The following is a 21,173-nucleotide window of genomic DNA, read 5'->3' as shown; positions in this document are numbered from 1 at the left end:
TCCTGGGTGGGAGGCAGGCTGTGTGCTGGAGACCCAAAAAGAAGGGAAAGGGTTTCAGCTAGTAGTAGTGTGGCCCGAGACTGGCCCTGGGTGCTGGCTGGAGAGAGAAAGGAGGATTAAGCCTGAAGTAAGGGGATGACCCCTGGATGGTCCCAGTACCGGGAGAGTCCCAGCCATCGGCCTTTCTAGAAGTCTTCCCTCTTTTTATTTCCTTAATGATAGATTACCCCCCTTCTCCCTCATGTAGGGCCCTGTGGGAGATGACAGAGAACTCCCAATATGGGTTCCTGTCCCCCAGGATTTCACACTGGGAGACTTCATAATAAAAAAATGTAAGTCCACTCGAGAATAAATATTAAGGTCTCAGTAAAACTGCAAGAAAATAAATAAAAATAATGTTTCCATTTAGTCAAGTGCATCTAGGTACGTTTTAAGAATAATGGAGTTATGGGGCAGAGAGGTGAAGGGAGGGTCCAAGTTCAAACTCTGCAAGGAGAGAAGAAACCAAGTAGCCATAAGGATGCCAGGCACATAGGAGATGAGTGCTCAATACAAATTATTGTGCACCAGGAATCTTCCCAACATTTCCTCATCTAGTCTTTACAATGCTTAGGAAGTGGGTGATATCCTCCCCTTTAATAGATGATAATTGAGACACTCAAGAGGCTAAGTAACTTGCTCAAAGTCACACAGCTAGTAAGAGGCAGAGCCCAAGTAACTTGGGGTCTATCGCACAGTAAAGTGGTTTTATCACTTGGAGATAAAAAGAGATGAAAGCAAAAAATGACTTAATAGCTGCTGTCAATCCCAGCACCGGGATAAAGTAGCAAAACACTGCCTACATATAAAAGTACTGAGCATACAGCGCAAAAATCCCGAGGTTCTTTTAAATTGTCTCTAGACACAATCTCGATCACAAACCTGAGAAAGCACCAGTGTAATTAATTCTCATTGCATATCCACGCTGTGCCACAACTCGATGAAATTCAAGTCAGTGTTGAATTCTTTCCCAGCGCGATGACCTCTGCCAAAGGGAGATGCGCCGACTCTTGCTAGTTCAGCAAACTATGCTTTGTAATCTCAACACCGCCACCCATCACCAACACCGAAGCTGCGAGTAGACAGGCCCCAGAAGGCGGGATTCCTAGCTGCACCCCCATCGCCTCGCACTCTCGGATCCTCACCCATTCCGGGCCTTTCGTCCCTGTGCATTCTCAGCAAGTGCCCAGCTCGGGAGGGGGAGGGGGGCTCCCTGGACGAGGTGGCCCTTACTGTGGTGTAGGCGGGCAACCCTTTGCCCAGGAAGAGGGTGTCGGAGTGGGGCCAAGCGGAGCAGGCCTCCGGGGCCCTGCCAGGTCTGGAGTACAAAATGCTAAGGGACAGCAGACAGCGCAGCGAGCCGGGCGCAGGGTCCCGGGCCAGCCCCAGGAGGGGCCGTCGGAGCGTGCCGAGCCAGCCACAGATTCCCGAGGGAGAGCACGGCCCGCGCGTACGGGCGGGGCGGGGCGGGGGCAGCCGGCGGCCTCGGGTGAAGCCCCGGGGCCAGCACACAATGGGCGGGGGCGCGAGGCCAGGCGCCCGGCCAACGCGCGGCCGCACCACGTGGGCCGCAGAGCGCGCCGGGCCAGGAGCGGCCCGTCGGCCCAGGCGGGGCGCGGCGCGGCATACGTGCGCGCGCGCGCGCGTGCGTGCGTGCGATTTGCGATCAGGCGGCGCGGCGGACAGCCCCGGCGGCGGGGCGGGGGGGAGTTATATTGCGGGGTCCTTCCTCGCTCACCCTGGTTCCTCTCGGAGCGGAGACGGCAAATGGCGGACTTTGATACCTACGACGATCGGGCCTACAGCAGCTTCGGCGGCGGCAGAGGGTGAGGCGGGCGTGCGCGGGCCCCGGCCGGGCGCGGGGGGCGGGCGGAGTCAGGGGTCCCGGGACGGCGGCCCTCCCGCGCTCATCCGGAGTGGCGGGCGGTAGGGGCCCGGCTGGGCCCGCGGAGGCCTGGGAGAGGCGCCTGGAGGGCCGGGGCCTGGAAATGGCGCGCTCCGGGAGGGGGCGGCGGCGGTTAGGCTCCCCCGCGTCTTGCTCGCGGCGCAGATGCGTCCTTGTGTCTCCTGCCGCCGCCCGACGTGTCGTCTTTGCCCTGCCTCGGCCGCAAGGCCAGGCCGCAGCGGCACTGAGCGCCCCGGAGGACGAGTTCCCGCTTCCAACCCCATCCCCCAGTACGGCAGGGCCGGCGCGGGGCTCTGCTGCAACGCGGGGTGGGGGCCGCGGCCTGCCCCGTTCGGGTCTCGGTCGGGGTCCCGGTCTCCTGTGGTCTGCCTGACCTGTAGGCTCCCTGGCCTGCTTCGCCGGGAGGCTAGCGGACTGGGTAAGGTCGGGAGGGCGAGAGAGGGGTGAGTCCCTTCCCTTACGTGTGAAGCAGGGATTTGGCGGCTAGAGCTCGGGAATGGTCCGAAAAGAAAATACATAATAGCATTTTTTATTTTGCTGTCTCTTGGGTCAGAGTGCCTTATTGACAGGTGCTGCGTGCTTGCCGGCAGAAAATTTTTTATTTCTCCCTAGTTTCTCCTTCTGACCTGGAGAAGGAATCGCAGTTAGCCTCGTTCTGATTTTGGTCTTATACAGACTATATATGAGACACCTCGTTTAAAAGAGAAATTCTTGACTGGTGAATAATAAGCTTATAGTGTTTAATTTCAGGAATCCGTACTAGGTTTTTGGTGTTTTTAATACAAGTTCCCTCATACAGAATTTAGAAGATAGGCTGTAAACATCTTGCTGTTTGTCAAGGACACACTTGGCCATTGTGTACTTTTAACAGAAAGGATTACTTTCCCAGGATAACACCACAATAGTACCTACTGAGGTGTCCAGTCTCCTGGGTTTCAATCCCAAAAGTATCTTTGTTTGGTGAAGAACGATCTTTTAATACCTTGGTTTGGGACTGGCTCAAACAAAGGCTTGTTTGGGTACGGGAATGTACCTAATATTAATGACACTAGAACATGGAAGTTGGGGAAGGTGGAGCCACCTGTTATTTCAAAGAATATTTTATTTGCTAATAAAAAAGAAATAGATGTTGGATGACATGTGAAAGTATTGCCTTTGGGGTAGGTTTCTAGACATCAGATTTGCAGTTCAGTCATCTTGAAATTTAATAACTGGGATTTTTTTTCTCCAGTTTCAAGAAACATTTGGAAGTGCCCAGGAAAACGCTTAAACGGTAGTTTGATTTAAGGCAGATCCAAGGAGTCTTAGTTGGTTTGGGACTACAATAAGTTAGTCATATGATACTGAATCTGGGGTTTGGAGTTTGGTTTGAGTTTTTTTTCCTTATTCTGCCTTTTGACAGATTTGCCAAGTGTTCTGGTGACTTAAGGTGTTTGAGTCAGACTTTTAGTGGATGTCACATTTTGACAGTTGGGATGCTTTGAACAATAGCAAGTGGTCAGAATTCTCTTACGATGCTCTTCATTTCAAACATCAAAAGACAAAAAATGTTAGCCATGTGTCCAGATGTACTCCAAAACTGGTGTTAGAAAATAAGCTAGCCACTCTGCATCTCCTAAGCTTTTCTGATAAAAAGTCACTTTATTGTTAAAAATCTTCTATATCTGATCTTGTTGTTTTCCATTTGACTTCAAATCCCTATAAAACTACATGGGAAATAACTACTCAGATTCCTAAAAGTAGTTCTAAACACCTATTGGTGAGTTTGTGTGTTCATGTAAACAGTGTCTGGAGTGGGTCCAGAAACTTCACAGAGGACCAGGCATGCAGTGTTTGGTCTGGGCCGAAGCTTTCCTAGTCCAGCATCAATGTTAATTTTAATTTCGTTAGATCCGGAGTTATCAGTTACTGGTTTCTCTGAAATTTAGCAAGATAAAGTTGCTTTAGTTAATAACCTTCAGTGATAATTTCTACTGTTACGTGAATTATGTTTTACGTCAACAAATGTCTCAGTGCTGTTTGCTTATGTTCAGATATAATGCTTAGGCATTTTAGAAGATTGTCACTTCCAGAAAGCCAGTCTTGCATTGCTTTGTTTGGTATTTTGTACCAAAAGATCTTCCCTCTAGTCTAAAACACCTTAGCTAAGTAAGAGATCTCAACTCTAGAGCGCCTGGGTGGCTCAGTTGGTTAAGCGACTGCCTTCAGCTCAGGTCATGATCCTGGAGTCCTGGGATCGAGTCCTGCATCGGGCTCCTTGCGCAGCAGGGAGTCGGCTTCTCCCTCTGACCCTACCCCCTCTCATGCTCTCTCTCTCTCTCTCTCTCTCTCATTCTTTCTCTCAAATAAATAAATAAATAAAATATTTTTTAAAAAGGGCGTCTGGGTGGCTCAGTTGGTTAAGCGACTGCCTTCGGCTCAGGTCATGATCCTGGAGTCCCGGGATCGAGTCCCGCATCGGGCTCCCTCCTCAGCGGGGAGTCTGCTTCTCCCTCTGACCCTCTTCCCTCTCGTGCTCTCTATTTCTCATTCTCTCTCTCGCAAATAAATAAATAAAATCTTTAAAAAAAAATATTTTAAAAAAAAGGGATCTCAACTCTAAGCCACTTGGGTCACAGACGAAAGAAATAGGTTTGAAATGCACGGTCATAATCTAAAAACTTGACTTTAATACTTATACGTTCCTTGTAAGTTTATTTTGTAGTTGTATGTAGTAACCAGTGCTGTTGTCAGGAGCAGTGTTAAGCTACTGCTTTATTTTCTCAACCTATAGAGGCATGTCCCCGGCAGCCAAAGAAGAGACCTGGGGACTGCATTGTTGCCCAAAAAACAAGTCCAATCAGAATTCCAAATTATGTAGTTGATTGTACTAGATCTGGAGTGTATTCTGCAGTTTGCTAAATTTTCTTTCCTGGGTTTTAATTTTTCATATGCCATTGGCGATTAAGTGGAGAGTAACAGTGATTTTTACATCTCTAACTACAACATGCTTTTGAGTGCTCCACCTAAAACTTTACATCAATGCTGAGAATCAGATTGGAACTTGGAGGTAGCAAGAATTGAGATTGCTGGAAATGGTACCAACTGAAAAGTAGTAAAACTACACATTTAAGTATACATCAAGTTCCAGTTCGGGGTGGGGGGGGGATTGGAATTCTAACTTTTGAGTCTTTTAAGACTTAAGCTTGGCATCTCTGTCTAAATCTCTAAGTATATTTTAAGACTAGTAAGGGGAAAGCAGTGTATAAAAACAGTAGCTATTTGCACTGATCATGGTAGAATTCATAAAAGTATTAGAAAGTGTATTTTAAAATCCTGTTTGCCTACCAAATGACAAGTAGTTTGGGGTTATTGTCATCTTCCTCTCCGCTTCCTAATCTCCCAATGCTTGATTTTAAATCATTATCGTCTATGAAATACATGGTTTTACCAAGAGCCTCTAACACAGTTTGGGGAAAAGGCCTGGCTTTGGATTGGAATCAGGCAGACAGGACAGAGTTCAAGTGTCAGCTGAACCTTGAGCTACGAATTAGCTGTGGGATCTGGAACAAGTTCCTTTACCTCTCTGAGTCTCATTTTCCCCACATGTAAAATAGAAACTCCTCTAAGGCTATTGGGAGTATTCAGTGAAATGTCTCAAGCATGCAGCACAGTGTCTGGTACGCTTAATAATTTGTAGCTCTTGATTTATAATTTTTTAGTTCTTAAAATATTTCCCCTGCATCAGTAAGAATGGGAAAAGTTCTGTTGAGTTAATGAGGGAGGTTTTACTTTCTTGGCTGTATTTCCTTTTTTTTTTTTTTAAGATTTTTATTTATTTATTCATGAGAGAGAGAGAGAAGCAGACTCCCAAGGAGCAGGGAGCCCGATACGGGACTCAATCCCAGGATTCTGGGATCATGACCTGAGCCGAAGGCAGACGCTCAACCATCTGAGCCACCCAGGCGCCCCTCTTGGCTGTATTTCTAAAGCCAAATAAGCAAAATCTATTCAGTTTATAGGTATAAAGCATTTGTTCTTGAAGGTTATTGGTTTGTTACAGAATTTATGCTTGGAATATTTAGTGTAAGTGCTTCTGAGATTTCTAAAAACTTTCTTAATATTTCTATTTGAAATTAACCTTTAGTGTTCTGGGAGGACATCACGCAAATTCAAGTAGTCTTCCCAGAAACTTGGAACATGTAAAACATTGGTGCGGGAGGGGTATCAGTCCTAGTTTAGACTCCCATCATCCAGTTTCCGGCTTCCCCTAGAAATAGAAGAGAGGATTGGGTAGGAGAACATGTCATGCCTCTGCATTTCATTTGTACAGCTGGTTAGACGTGCATACTCAGGCCACGAAATAAATGATTGCTTGATTTTGATAGAACTTAACAGCTGTAAGACCTAAGTTGTCTTTTTTAATTGAATGTCCCTGGTTCTTTGAAGTTTTCCCCATGTCATGATTTCTAAAATGTTCTTGATGGGACCCTCTGGATATGCTCCAGTATGTTGATGCTCCATTGAAAACATGGCACTTCCAGTTAAGCCTTGTATTCCAGTATGGGGTACATGGTACCTATAGAGTACAGGGTACATAGTTCAAATGGATTCTTTACCAGTGCATGATCTTGTAACATGATGGATTGGTTATTATTATTATTATTGAGTTATGCAGATCTTCCAAATGTTGGCACATTTCATTATACAGTATCAAAAATCATGTTTATTAATATCACCGTTGATTTTATCAGAAAAATTTCAGATATTGTGAGGCTGTCAAGCTCATGTTGATGGATACAAGTTTTCTAAAATTTTATTTTTTGCTTAAAAGCCCAGTCTGCATTTTATCATTGGTAACAGATACTGTTAGTTTTCCTTTTTTTTTTAAGGATTTTGTTTATTCATTTGAGATGCAGAGGGAGAGAGCATGAGCAGGGAGAGAGGCAGAGGGAGAGGAAGAAGCAGGCTCCCCGCTGAGCCAGGAGCCAGATGCGGGGCTCGATCCCAGAACCCTGGGATCAGGACCTGAGCAGAAGGCAGATGCTTAACCATCTGAGCCACCCAAGGCACCCACTGTCTTCCTTGAAGTGACAGGCTCACTTCATTTTCAAGAAAATGTCTGCCTAGGGGGCACCTGGGTGGCTCAGTCCGTTGGGCATCTGGTCATGGTCTCAGGGTCCTGGGATCCAGCCCCAGGTCAGCCTCCGAGATCAGTGGGGAGCCTGCTTGTCCCTCTCCCTCTTCTGCTCCCCCGGCTTGTGCTCTCTCTCTCTCTCAAATAAATCTTTTTTTAAAGATTTTATTTATTTACTTAACAGAGAGGGAGAGACAGCGAGAGAGGGAACACAAGCAGGGGGAGGTGGGAGAAGCAGCAGCAGGCTCCCCGCTGAGCAGGGAGCCCGATGCGGGGCTCGATCCCAGGACCCTGGGATCATGACCTGAGCCGAAGGCAGACGCTTAACGACTGAGCCACCCAGACGCTCCTCAAATAAATCTTTTAAAGAAAAGGAAATGTCTGCCTAATACGTAAGTCTGAATAACCATAGTTTGTCAGTTCTTCAGGTAAAAATGGCGTTCCATGAAAAGAATACCTAGTTCAGCTTGTAACTCACTTGCCCAAGTGTTTTTCTAGAGATATCCATCACATTTCTTTTTTTTTTTTTTTTAAGATTTTATGTATTTGAGAGAACAAGCGGAGGGGAGGGGCAGACGGAGGGGGAGTGAGAGAGAGAAGCAGACTCCCCGATGAGCAGGGAGCCCGGCCCCAGGACCCTGAGATCATGACCCGAGCTGAAGGCAGACGCTTAACCGACTGAGCCACCCAGGCACCCCTAAACATCATATTTCTATAAGCCACAGAAGTGTTTGGCCCTATTTTGAAACATGGGATATTAAAAAGTGGGTCAAGATTTAATAAAATTAATCATTTTTACTGCTTTATCAACATTGTTTTTTGAAGCTTGTTGGCTTCCTTCTGTCTTTGCAAATACTGCATGATGAAGCATGAGTAATAGTGCAGTTTGGTGCCCCTGCCTTGATTTATGCTGGAGTCAAGTGCAAGATCAGTGCAGGTCTCAGGATATAGCTGCTAGTCAGGGACTGAAGGACTGTTCAATGAGAGGTGTGGCTCTGTACACATGGGTGGGGTAACAATTACCAGTGTCAACGCACTTACAATCGAGACTCAAAATGCTTTATAGATAATTAAGAAATAATTTGGGGGTGTGTGTGTGTGTTGTAAAATAAATCCATAAAATTTACCACTTTGACCATTTCTTCTTTTTTTAAGATTTTTTTATTCGTTTATTTTAGAGAGAGTGCACTAGAGCAAGCAGGGGGAGGGGGGCCAGACTCCCCACTGGGCACCTGAGCCCAGTGTGAGGCTCAGTGTCACGACCCTGGTATCAGTACCTGAACTGAAATCAATCAAGAGTTGGGTGCCCAACCGACTGAGCCACCCAGACACTCCTGACCATTTTCTGAGTGTACAGTTCGGTGACACCATGTTGTGTCATCGCCACTGCTGTCTTGTTTCCAGAACTTTTTCATCATTCCCAAACAGAAACCCATTAAGCAACTCTTACTCATTTCCATTCATTTAATAACTTTATAAACCTTTTTTGCTGTTCCTCTTTTCATCTGTCTTCCCCATTGTGGGGGAGGATAGAATAGTTTAAAGCCAATTGCAGCCATCCTTTCATTCTTTCTTAAAATACTTTAAACTTGAGTGTTTCAAACTGATCAGGGGTTTCTTGATAACCACCAGTTTTTCTATCACCCGGTTCATGTTCAGTTTTGCGCAGTTGCCTCAAGGATTACGTCATAGAGTTGGCCTATTTGAATCTGCAAAAAATTTGATTACAGAACATTTAAAGCACAAAAGTAGAGTCTAGTATAATGACACACCTCATGTGCCCATGACCCACTTTTTCAAGTGACCACTTTTATTTCCTCTGTACCTCCTTGAGCCACCTTCCTCCCATACACTCCTGGATTATTTTAAAGGTCACATTTCATTTTATTTCAGTGGAAGTACTTCAGTATGAGTTTCAAAGGTACAGACTCTAAAAAATGTGACCACAATATTATCACATCCAAAAACTTCCCAATAAATATTTTGATTTCTCTAATTAGCTCGTACATTTTGATGTACAATTGATTTGTTTGAATCAGAACCAGACTTTGCACATGGCTTTTGGTTGACATGCCCACTAAATCTCCTGATAGATTCCTCCATTCTTTCTTGGTTGTTGTTAAGTAGGGGGGGAGTGTAGCTTCTTTCTAGGTACTTTTAAAGCATTTAATTCTTTTTTTTTTTAAAGATTTTATTTATTTATTCGACAGAGAGAGACACAGCAAGAGAGGGAACACAAGCAGGGGGAGTGGGAGAGGGAGAAGGAGGCTTCCCGCGGAGCAGGGAGCCCGATGTGGGACTCGATCCCAGGACCCTGGGACCATGACCTGAGCCGAAGGCAGATGCTTAACGACTGAGCCACCCAGGCGCCCCTAAAGCATTTAATTCTTGCAATTGCCATGTGTAAGGAAGCTAGTAGTTGAATTTGATATTAGCAAAAATACTTATTAGTAAAGTACAAGTAACTTAAATTTTTATGATTTTTCAAATACTTTTAATTTTATTAAAGTGTAATTAACAGGGCGCCTGGGTGGCTCAGTTGGTTAAGCAACTGCCTTCGGCTCAGGTCATGATCCTGGAGTCCTGGGATGGAGTCCTGGGATCCAGTCCCGCATCAGGCTCCCTGCTCAGCGGGGAGTCTGCTTCTCCCTCTGACCCTCCCCCCCCTCATGTGCTCTCTCTCTCTCATTCTCGCTCTCTCAAATAAACAAGTAAAATCTTTAAAAAAAAAAAAGGTGTAATTAACATACAGTGTTATATTCATGGTTTTTCAGATATTAAGTGAAGAAGAGAAGAACTGTTAGCTTTGTATGCCTTTGAATTCTAGATCTTAACTGGTGGTCTGTCTGTGGCATTTTGTACTTCTCTAAATAATTGAAACTTGTAGGTTATAAATTGACCATTGCATAAAAATGTGAAGTTTTCTTTAAAATGAATTGGAGCTGGCGCGCCTGGGTGGGTCAGTCGTTAAGCGCCTGCCTTGGGCTCGGGTCATGGTCCCAGGGTCCTGGGATCGAGTCCCACATCGGGCTCCCTGCTCCATGGGAAGCCTGCTTCTCCCTCTCCCACTCCCCCTGCTTGTGTTCCCTCTCTCACTGTGCCTCTCTCTGTCAAATAAATAAATAAAATCTTTAAAAAAATAAAATGAATTGGATCTGGTAGGATGTGGCATGTCCAATCTCAAATAATAAGCGTTCTAATTTAGGAAAAAAGAACCCTTGGCTTATAAAGTTGAAAACTAATCCATAGAAATAGTTTACATCATAGCTTCAAGACAGATGTCTTTCGTGGCAGTATTCTCTGAGGACCAATAAACAGCTTGAGGTTTAAGTTTTTATTTCCTCTGAAAAATCTGGAACTTTGGATTGAATAACCTTTTGCACCATGTGAAGTTACTAAATTAATAACCCATTTATTTGCTTTCATTAATGTGTGGGAGTCCAAAATCTTAGTACATTATAAATGCCTTTTTGCCTACTAAGACAAATTTTCTAAAAGACCATGTAAACCAGAAGTCCCACTTGTGTTTGCTGTTCTCCTGTCAGAAGGCTTTCAAACTGCCTGTTCTGTCCTGTCCTGTTGGTAGATAATGAAGTCAATTACGGGTCCTGACAAACTTTCTTAAAGATGAAATGGAATAGAGAATCGTGTGTGTTACGCGTTTATAGCCTTACCAGTTGGGCAAGCTTTTTGTTATTTGTATAGTTATTATGTAGTCAGATATATATGTGTACATGTTTTTAGTCATGTTGGTCACAGCCAGAAATGTTTTCATCTGCCTTCCGCTCGGGTCATGATCTCAGGGTCGTGGGATCGAGCCCCATGTAGGGCTCCCTGCTCTGCAGTCTGCTTCTCACTCTCCTCTGTTCTCTCTTTCTCTCTTTCAAATAAATGGATAAAATCTAGGAAGGAAGGAAAGAAAGAAGGAAGGAAGACACTTAAGTACCTAATTGAAGAGGTCATCTAAATATATGTAACTCCCATATTTTCAAATTTTTTTCCAAATATAATACTCATATTAGTGGAAGAAGTTATCTGTGATCCTAAGAGTAGTTGCTAGGTCTGTGTCTTCATTCTTTCCACCCCTGCTAATGTAATAGTTCTGAAGATAAGACCAAATTCCTGCCTGAGAACTACTTTGCATTTCCCTGCAAGGCTTTTTTTTTTTTTTTAATCCTACAGATGAGATTGGTTTCTGAAGATAGCATTCAGAGCGGAAAAGAGCCGCTTGAAATAGGGTTCATTAAAGAATTCACCATCGATCCTGTCCCTGCCCCCAGCGTTGATCAGAAACGTTCAGAGGCTTTCATGCCTATCCTATGGTAATGCCAGGTATCAAGAGAAAGGGGTTTAATTCTGAATGCTGATTGGAGGCCTTGGAGAATGCGTACATTTAGCAGCGGGAGATCTACTTGGAAATAAAATGCTAGTGTTTAAAAACCTAAGCTACAACTAAAACGTCACATGGCCTTGGATGGGGTCCTGGAACAGAAAAAGAACATAAGGTAAAAAGGAGATCTGAATAAACAACTTTAGTTTAGTAATGTATTGATCTGGGTTTAGTGATTTTAATCAGTGTATTTGTAAGATGTTAGTAATAGGTAAGGCAGGGGCGCCTGGGTGGCTCAGTCGTTAAGCATCTGCCTTCGGCTCAGGTCATGGTCCCAGGGTCCTGGGATCAAGCCCCGTGTCGGGCTCCCTGCTCCGCGGGAAGCCTGCTTCTCCCTCTCCCACTCCCTCTGCTTTTGTTCCCTCTCTCTCTGTCTCTCTCTGTCAAATAAATAAAATCTTTAAAAAAAAATAGGTAAGATAAATCAGTGTATGTGAAATGAGGGCTTAGCTTTTGAGAGTTCAACCTTTTTTGGTTATTTTCTAGAAATCAAGTAGGTTTCTCATTATAACTGAACTTTTTTTCTTTTCTCCTTTTATGCATGTTTAGTGGACTTTGTTGCTTACTTGCAGTCTTTCTGTGATTTTTCTTTTTTTTTTTTTAAGCCCAACTGGGGACTGGAACTCAAGACTCTGGGATCCAGACCTGAGCTGAAATCGAGTCAGATGCTTAGGCAACTGAGCCACACAGGCTTGACTTTTATATAAGATCCAGCATGTTGAACAACATAATCTACCCTAGTAAGCGTTTCTGGATGGCCATGGAAGACCAGAGTTGTTGATCAGCCCTAACACTGCTATTTCCCTAACCTAGAAGTAATAGAACACCTGATGTTGCAAATACCAGAGAGAGGTTAATGCTCTGTACTGGGTATCTTGGCATTGGTCTTGAATTTTCATGAGTGGCAGCAACAGGGCTTCAATTCTGTGTAGCTTCTGATGGCACCTAGAGATCTTTATAAAATCCTCTCCCAGAACATAGCTTAGCATGAGTCCTCCCTTTTTCCTTATCTTTTATACTTGGGAAGTAAGTCTGGGGCACTTACTGGATCTAATCCCAGCCCTAATACCCTCTACTCTTATCTTGTTTCTTACAGTCCCCCTCCCTCCAGGCTCTTTTCCTCCTACTGGTCTGTTTATTCCCAGTTACTGTCTGGTTAAGAGCTCAGGGTTTCCCTGTGTGCTTTGGGACCGTGGAGTTGCGGTTCCTGTCGCTCTACCCTGCAGAGACTGCTCTCGTGGCCGTCTTCCGAATTGTCTGCAGTCCTTTGCTTGGGATGTGGTTTCTCCTTTCCAGATGCCTGGACCCCCTCAGTTGAATTATCGGCTCCTTAAGGGCAGGGACTGAGTCTGAGGTGTTGAGCCCTCTCTACGGTGCTCTGTACTTCATAGACCTTGCATATATTTAGTCGATTTGAGGGAAGAAAAGTGATTTGTCTCTAAAGGATTTTGGTCATCCTTGGAGTTGAAAGATTTCCTGAGTTACTGAGAATGTAATGTATTACTTTAAAACTTGCATATGTTGTTTTAAAAATCAGTGGGCTGTCCCTAAGGGATAGTCCAAAGCCGCAGTCAGTGAGCAGGGAGGATCATTGGGGGAGAGGGGACAGCTGTGGCCTGCTGCCTTGTTCATCTCTTCCTGCGGGAGCAGCATGACCTTGAGCATGTTTAGACTTCCCTATAATGTTTTAGAATTCTTATTAAACTTTTATAAAGCAATCAGGATTTATGAGGTGTTTTTATGGTCAGTTTAAACTTTATAAAATAAAGATTTGAAGTATTTGTGCAGTTACGACAGGCAAAGAGGTAATTTGGAAGAGGTCCTACACCAAGCCTAAGGCGTCAGATGAGTCTTCTCTCCGTTATTTTTAACATGTTCTAGGAAGTGTTTTTGTGTAACACAGCTTGTTCAAGTAGAGGATAGTCCCCTGTAAACTGTAGCGTCAGAGGTATCCTAGGACTTCTAGCTCAGGATTTCCTGGCATTGGGGGTTTTTTTATTCGGCGGGCTGCTAACAGGATGGATCATTCTATGACATGCACATGTGCTCTCTGGTTTGTCTCCTTCACCCTTGTCCATCAAGTTGCTGGCACACTGTAGACTCCCACTTTTCTAACGTTGTAACTGTTGGAGCCAGTAAATTGGAATCTACCTAGAGGTCCCCCGTCACGCTGCACTAGCCGCCCTGGCGTGTCTTCAGTGAACTACTCACTGACAAGCTGAAGCACACTTACGTCCCATAGAACTGACTACATCAGATCAGGTAGTATTTAGGGTGACTGCAGTGATTCTTGGAAAAAGTCTGGAATAGTAAGCCACTGGCAGTTTTGTGAGGCCCAGGTGAAGTGAGCAGGTTAATGGGCTGGGTTAGCTGTTCCCACATCTCTAGCTTTTAAAAAGATACTGCTTGCCTGGGACGCCTGAGGGGCTCAGCAAGGAACCTGCTTCTCCCTCTGCTTGTGTGGCGCGCTCGCTCTTGCTCTCACTCTCTGATAAATAAAATCTTTAAAAAAAATAAAATACTGCTTGCCTGAAAAGGGATTCTCCCGTCTTCCCAAAGCCAGGGCTTGCTTCTTATCCTACTGCATTCTTCTCCGTGTCCCTGTCATCTGATTAGCACAGCCGCCCCGGGGCAGCAGTCGCTATCTAGGCTCACCTGGCTCCTTGAACTCAGCCCGGACCCTGCCGCCTTTGGCCTGTGTCCAGCATCCTGAGGAAGAGCTTGTGTAAATGTTTCACGCGCCGTTTGTGCAAGCCTTCTTACCTCCGTTTTCCTGATTTCATCAAACGTACACCTACTGAATTTATCAGTTTTCCATCCTCACCTTTACCTTCAATTTTTTAAAAAACCAGTGTAGCTTTTTGCCGTGTGTGTGTGTACATACACAAACGTACTGCATGAATGCTCATAGAGTTATTTGTGTTTATATGTACTGCTAACTTGTGAGCTGCTTGAGGACAGAGGACTGTTTTCTGCCTGATGTGTAGTAAATGTTGAATAAGTGAATTTAAGGTTATTAAAATTGTAATTCATCCTGTGTTTTGACAGTTTTCCAAATGTTTATACTTAGGCCATATCTTACATATTCAGTGTTCAGTCTCAAAGAGTATCTTATTGAAAATATTTTAGGGTTTAGGGGCGCCTGGGTGGCTCGGTAGGTTAAGCAGCCAGCTCTTGATTTCAGCTCAGATCATGATCTCAGGGTCATGGGATCGAGCCCAGTCTGCTTGAGATTCCCTGCCCTTCCCTCTGCTCTTGTGCGTGCACACACGCTCTTTCTCTAGTAAATCTTTTAAAAAAAAAGTATAGGAGCACCTGGGTCGCTCAGCAGGAGCCTGCTTCTGCCCCCCCCCAATAAATAAAATCTTTAAAAAATATATTTTAGGGTTGGGGCGCCTGGGTGGCTCAGTCGGTTGAGCGACTGCCTTCGGCTCAGGTCATGATCCTGGAGTCCCGGGATCGAGTCCCGCAACGGGCTCCCTGCTCGGCGGGGAGTCTGCTTCTCCCTCTGACCCTCCCCCCTCTCATGTGCTCTCTCTCTCATTCTCTCTCTCTCAAATAAATAAAATCTTTAAAAAATATATATATATTTTAGGGTTTAAGGTTATTGAGATAAGAACAGTGGTGTTGCAAAGAGTATTGAAGTGCAAAAATAAGTCTATTTACTAAACTTTGTGGGGCAGGGGGTGGAGAGTGGGAGCAAGTAGAATGCAATTCTGGAAAACAAAACAGGATTTTTTTTTTTCTTTTAAGATTTATTTATTTATTTGACACAGAAAGAGAGAGAGAGAGAGACACACACACACATACACACACACAGCAAGAGAGGGAACACAAGCAGGGGGAGGGGAGAAGGAGAAGCAGGCTTCCCGCCAAGCAGGGAGCCCGATGTGGGGCTTGATCCCAGGACCCTGGGATCATGACCCGAGCCAAAGGCAGACGCTCAACGACTGAGCCACCCAGGCGCCCCCAAAATAGGATTTCTTATCTGGAAGAATTTTTTAAATTTTATTATGTTATGTTAATCACCATACATTACATCATTAGTTTTTGATGTAGTGTTCCATGATTCATTTGTTTGCATATAACACCAAGTGCTCCAGGGGCGCCTGGGTGGCTCAGTCCGTTAAGTGTTTGCCTTCAGCTCAGGTCATGATCTCAGGGTCCTGGGATCAAGCCCCGCATCTGGCTCCTTGCTCAGCGGGAAGTCTGCTTCTCCCTCTGCCTGCAGCTCCCCCTGCTTGTGCTCTCTCTCTCTCTCCCTCTCTGACAAATAAATAAAATCTTAAAAAAAAAAAAACCACCCAGTGCTCCATTCAATACGTGCCCTCTTTAATACCCATCACCAGGCTAACCCATCCCCCCACCCCTCTCCCCTCTAGAACCCTCTGTTTCTCAGAGTCCATAGTGTCTCATGGTTCGTCTCCCCCTCCAATTTCCCCCCCTTCATTTATCCCTTCCTACTATGCCTTTTTTTTTTAAGATTTTATTTATTCATTTGACAGAGAGAGGAGACAGCGAGAGAGGGAACACAAGCACGGGGAGTGGGAGAGGGAGAAGCAGGCGTCTGGTCAAGCAGGGAGCCCAATGTGGGGCTCGATCCCAGAACCCTGGGATCATGACCTGAGCCGAAGGCAGACGCTTAACGACTGAACCACCCAGGTGCCCCCCCTTTTTTAACATATAATGTCTTTGTTTCAGAGGTACAGGTATGTGATTCATCAGTCTTACACAATTCACAGCGCTCACCATAGCACATACCCTCCCCAGGCACCCCATCCCTCCCACCCCCCACCACTCCAGCAACCCACAGTTTGTTTCCCAAGATTAAGAATTTCCATATCAGTGAGGTCATATGATACACGTCTTTCTCTGATTGACTTACTTCGCTTAGCATAATACTCTCTAGTTCCATCCACGTCGTTGCAAATGGCAAGATTTCGGGGGGATTTGATGGCTGCATAATCTGTTGTATGTGTGTATATATATATATGTATATATACACACACTACATCTTCTTTTTTCATCTATTGATGGACATCTTGGCTCTTTCCATAGTTTGGCTATTGTGGACATTGCTGCTATAAACATTGGGGTGCATGTACCCCTTCAGATCACTACATTTGTATTTTGGGGGTAAATACCCAGTAGTGCAAAGGCTGGGTCGTATGGTAGCTCTATTTTCAACTTTCTGAGGAACCTCCATACTGTTTTCCAGAGGGGTTGCACCAGCTTGCATTCCCACCAACAGTGTAGGAGGGTTGCCCTTTCTCCGCATCTTCACCAACATCTGTCATTTCCTGACTTGTTAATTTTAGCCATTCTGACTGGTGTGAGGTGGTATCACATCGAGGTTTTGATTTGGATTTCCCTGATGCCGAGCGATGTTGAGCACTTTTTCATGTGTCTGTTGGCCATTTGGATGTTTCTTTAGAAAAATGTTCATATCTTCTGCCCATTTCTTGATTGGATTATTCTTTGGGTGTTGAGTTTGGTAAGTTCTTCATAGATTTTGGATACTAGCCCTTTATCTGACATGTCATTTGCAAATATTTTCTCCCATTCTGTCGGTTGTTTTTTGGTTTTGTTGACTGTTTCCTTTGCTGTGCAAGAGCTTTTTATCTTGATGAAGTCCCAATAGTTCATTTTTGCCCTTGCTTCCTGGAAGGAGAATTCTCAGTCACTAAACTTAAAAAAATTTAGCCACCTAAGAATTAGGTCATGATTTGGTTCTTCTGCTAAAAATGTGTCTTAAAGAATGATATTTATCCCAGGAAAGATGGGGAATCTCTTTTATGATATTTCTAGCAAAATACGGATCAAGAACTAAGTTACTTTCCATGACTTGTATTGATGCTTGCCCTGCAAAAAGGACGACTTTGAGCAGATCTTTGTTGTGAGGAGACTCCTTTAAAATGAGTTTTAAATATCTCCATAAAAAGAAACACCACCTCGGGCGCCTGGGTGGCTCAGTTGGTTAAGCGACTGCCTTCGGCTCAGGTCATGATCCTGGAGTCCCGGGATCGAGTCCCACATCGGGCTCCCTGCTCGGCAGGGAGTCTGCTTCTCCCTCTGACCCTCTTCCCTCTCGTGCTCTCTATCTCTCATTCTCTCTCTCTCAAATAAATAAATAAAATCTTTAAAAAAAAAAAAAAAAAAAAAAAGAAACACCACCTCTCTCTTTTGAATTTATTTTCCTCCTGTGTTCTGCAAACACTGCACATTTTCAAATCCACAGTGGACACTGTTAGAGTCACAAGGTTCATGTTTGCTTTATCTTTAGGGGTGCCTGCACACACACCCTTTATGCTGAACCCTCTGGGCCACTGCTAAGAACAGGGCCATTCTAACCGTGGTATCAGTTACCACTCCTCAGAAATCGAAGGCTGATGAAGTGATAGCTGTACATGCCATATTCAAAGTTCTCCATCTGTTTTCTTTCATAGCTGTTTGTTCCAGGATCAAAGGTGACATGTAGCATTGGTTGTCGTGTTTCATTGGTCCCCCCTGCCTTTTTTGTCTTTGTGATTTTCTTTTTTAAGATTTTATTTTATTTATTTGACAGAGAGAGAGAGACAGCAAGAGAGGGAACACAAGCAGGGGGAGTGGAGGAGGGACAAGCAGGCTTCCCGCCGAGCAGGGAGCCCGATGCGGGGCTCGATCCCAGGACCCCGGGATCATGACCTGAGCAGAAGGCAGACGCTTAACGACTGAGCCACCCAGGCGCCCCTGTCTTTCATGATATTTTTTTTTTTAAGATTTTATTTTATTTATTTGACAGAGAGAGAGAGAACGAGAGAGAGAACACAAGCAGGAGGAGTGGGAGAGGGAGAAGCAGGCTTCCCTCAGAGCAGGGAGCCCGATGCGGGCCTCGATCCCAGGACCCTGAGATCATGACCTGAGCCGAAGGCAGTCGCTTAACCAACTGAGCCACCCAGGCGCCCCTTTCGTGATTTTTTGATACATTTGAAGAATCCGTGCCAAAACACAAGGCACGTGGTGTGAGTTTGTCAGTTACCTGGTTAACATGGTGACTGCTGGGTCCATTGATGAGCCTTGCCTGAATCAGCCCCTGCTGCTTTGGTGGGTACAGAGTAGTGATTTTCTTTCTTTCTTTTAAGATTTATTATTTGAGAGCAAGTGAGCACAAGAAAGGGGGAGGGCAGAGGGCAAGGGACAAGCAGACTGACCACTGAGCGCAGAGCCTGATCCAGGGCTCCATCCCAGGACCCTGAGATCACAAGCTGAGCCAAAGTCAGACACTTAACCGACTGAGCCACCCAGGCGCCCCAAGAAGAGTGATTTTCTACTTAATGTGATTCCTTCTACATTTATTAGTTGACATTCTTATTAATGTAAAGAAGAGCTCCCCTTCCCATTCATTCATTTTAATAGACTTTTTTTAGAGCAATTTTAAGTTCACAGCAAAATTGATCAGAAAATACAGTTTCCAGGGTCGCCTCGGTGGTTCAGTTGCTTGAGTCTCCAACACTTGGTTTCCCCTCAGGTCATGATCTCAGGGTCAGGAGATCGAGCCCTGTAGGGAGTCTCTTTCCCCTCTTCTCTCTCCCCCTCTCCCCCTCACTAGATCTTGCTCCCTCTCTCAAATAAGTCTTTGGGCAGGGGGAGAAAATACAATTCCTCTATTCGCCCTGCCTTCTCTCTCTCTCTCTCTCTCTCTCTCTCTCTCTCTCTCTCTCTCTCTCTCTCTCTCTCTCTCTCACACACACACACACACACACACACACACACACACACACACACACACACACAGCGCATAGGTGGCCCTGCTGCCTTCTCTCTCTCTCTCTCTCTCTCTCACACACACACACACACACACACACACACACTCTATTCGCCCTGCCTTCTCTCTCTCTCTCTCTCTCTCTCTCTCTCTCACACACACACACACACACACACACACACACACACACACACACACACACACACACACAGCATAGGTGGCCCTGCTGCCTTCTCTCTCTCTCTCTCTCTCTCTCTCTCTCTCTCTCTCTCTCTCACACACACACACACACACACACACACACACACACACACACACACACACACACACACACACACACACACACAGCATAGGTGGCCCTGCTGTCAGCACCTACACCAGAGGAGTATGTTTGTTACAGTCCATGAACCTACACTGACAGTGTCATTAGGGTTCACTCTTGGTATTACACATTCTGTGGATTTTGACAAATATATAATGGCCCCAAATTATTTCTTAATTATCTATAAAGCATTTTGAGTCTCGATTGTAAGTGCGTTGACACTGGTAATTGTTACCCCACCCATGTGTACCGTGTGTCAGTGTATTAGGCGCCTTATATTTGTTATTTCTCAGTAACTCAAGCTCTGTGTTTATTAACCCAGTTTTACAAATAAATAAAGCTTAGAAAAATTGAGTAACTCCTCAAGGTCACATGGTGGAGTAAGTTTGTGGCTGAGCTGGGATTCAAACCAGAACCTCTACAAATTAGCAATGAGATGTGGTAGAGTCAAGGTCCTGCCTTTGCCACTTTTGAGCCCCGTAACTGTAGACACGTAACCACTTCTTGTTACCCGGGAGGACTTGGCGTTGAGGATTAGTAATACACATTTGAGGACAGGTGAAGTTGTGCATGGGCAGTGATGGAGAATAGTATGTACATAGCACTTGCTGTACAGAATCTAAAATTTTTATTAGAGCATTCGTATTAGCCACAGCCTGACAGTAGCAAGAAGCAGGTGTGTTATGAATGGGTCAGCTTCAGCAGCTTTAGAAGGTCTTCCTGAATACAGTGTGCCAACTCTGGATGGTCCATTTCGACATGTATGAGGCTGACCAGGCATGAGGGGGAGGGTGTTTGTTAAGGTTTAGGATGTAAACATTTTGTAGATAATGGAGTCTACGTAAATAGGTAACCAGCTGTACAAGGAGGGTATATTCTGTTTGGATTTGAATTGCCAGGGAAATGTACGTTTACATAGATTCTGTGTTTCCGTGGACATTTCTGTCACCAAAAGATAGGCACCCTGGTCATGAATGATATTTTGGCATACTCTTGATAATTTCAAGATGTTATCATACATTCAAGTGGAGTGACACACACGGGTGGTGCGGCTGAGCGGAAGACGTTTTCCTTGTCTCTGCTCTGGGGCGAGTAGACTTGAACCCTGTCTGTTTCCCCTCCAGGTCCCGCGGCAGTGCTGGCGGCCATGGTTCCCGCAGCCAGAAGGAGCTGCCCACCGAGCCCCCCTACACAGCATATGTAGGAAATCTACCTTTTAATACAGTTCAGGGCGACATAGATGCTATCTTTAAGGATCTCAGCATAAGGAGTGTGCGGCTAGTCAGAGACAAAGACACAGACAAATTTAAAGGTGAGTTTGGGAGAGTCCTACTGTGTGTTACCGTGCGGGGGTCGGAACCAAATGTTCGGAAACCAGAAGGCTCCAGTTATGAAAGTGTTTTACATATTTGTCTGTCTGAGTAGCTGAAATAAACGTGGCCCTTCAACCCATAGGCTTTTAGTTCTACTTGGGGGAAAATGTTTCACACATGATCTAATTTGTATAAATGTGCCCAAGTCAGTCTTCTGTTTCCCTGACCCGTCTATCCTGTCTGTGCCAGTCACGGAGTTCCCTGGGAGGGAAATGAACAGATAAAACGGAGGACTTTGCAGGTGCATTTCACCTTGGCCCGACCCATGGCATTTTTCTTTGTT

At 45.1% G+C, this 21,173-nt stretch overlaps 1 protein-coding gene across 2 annotated transcripts in view; it reads left to right on the top strand.

Moving 5' to 3' along the window:
- Window positions 1-1,711: 1,711 nt before the first annotated feature.
- The window catches only part of EIF4H (eukaryotic translation initiation factor 4H), a 28,149-nt gene continuing 8,687 nt past the window's right edge, over window positions 1,712-21,173 (top strand). For both annotated transcript variants that reach the window (XM_027611485.2, XM_027611484.2), the window contains exons 1-2: window positions 1,712-1,865; window positions 20,642-20,829. In XM_027611485.2, the coding sequence (XP_027467286.1) occupies window positions 1,807-1,865; window positions 20,642-20,829 (247 nt within the window). In that variant the 5' untranslated portion in view covers window positions 1,712-1,806. The remainder of the gene's footprint in view (window positions 1,866-20,641; window positions 20,830-21,173) is intronic.

The sequence above is a fragment of the Zalophus californianus genome, chromosome 10 (genome assembly GCF_009762305.2).
Source record: "Zalophus californianus isolate mZalCal1 chromosome 10, mZalCal1.pri.v2, whole genome shotgun sequence".
Lineage (NCBI taxonomy): Eukaryota > Metazoa > Chordata > Mammalia > Carnivora > Otariidae > Zalophus > Zalophus californianus.
Note: the sequence above shows the minus strand (reverse complement) of the source record. Positions and strands in the feature narration are given on the sequence as shown.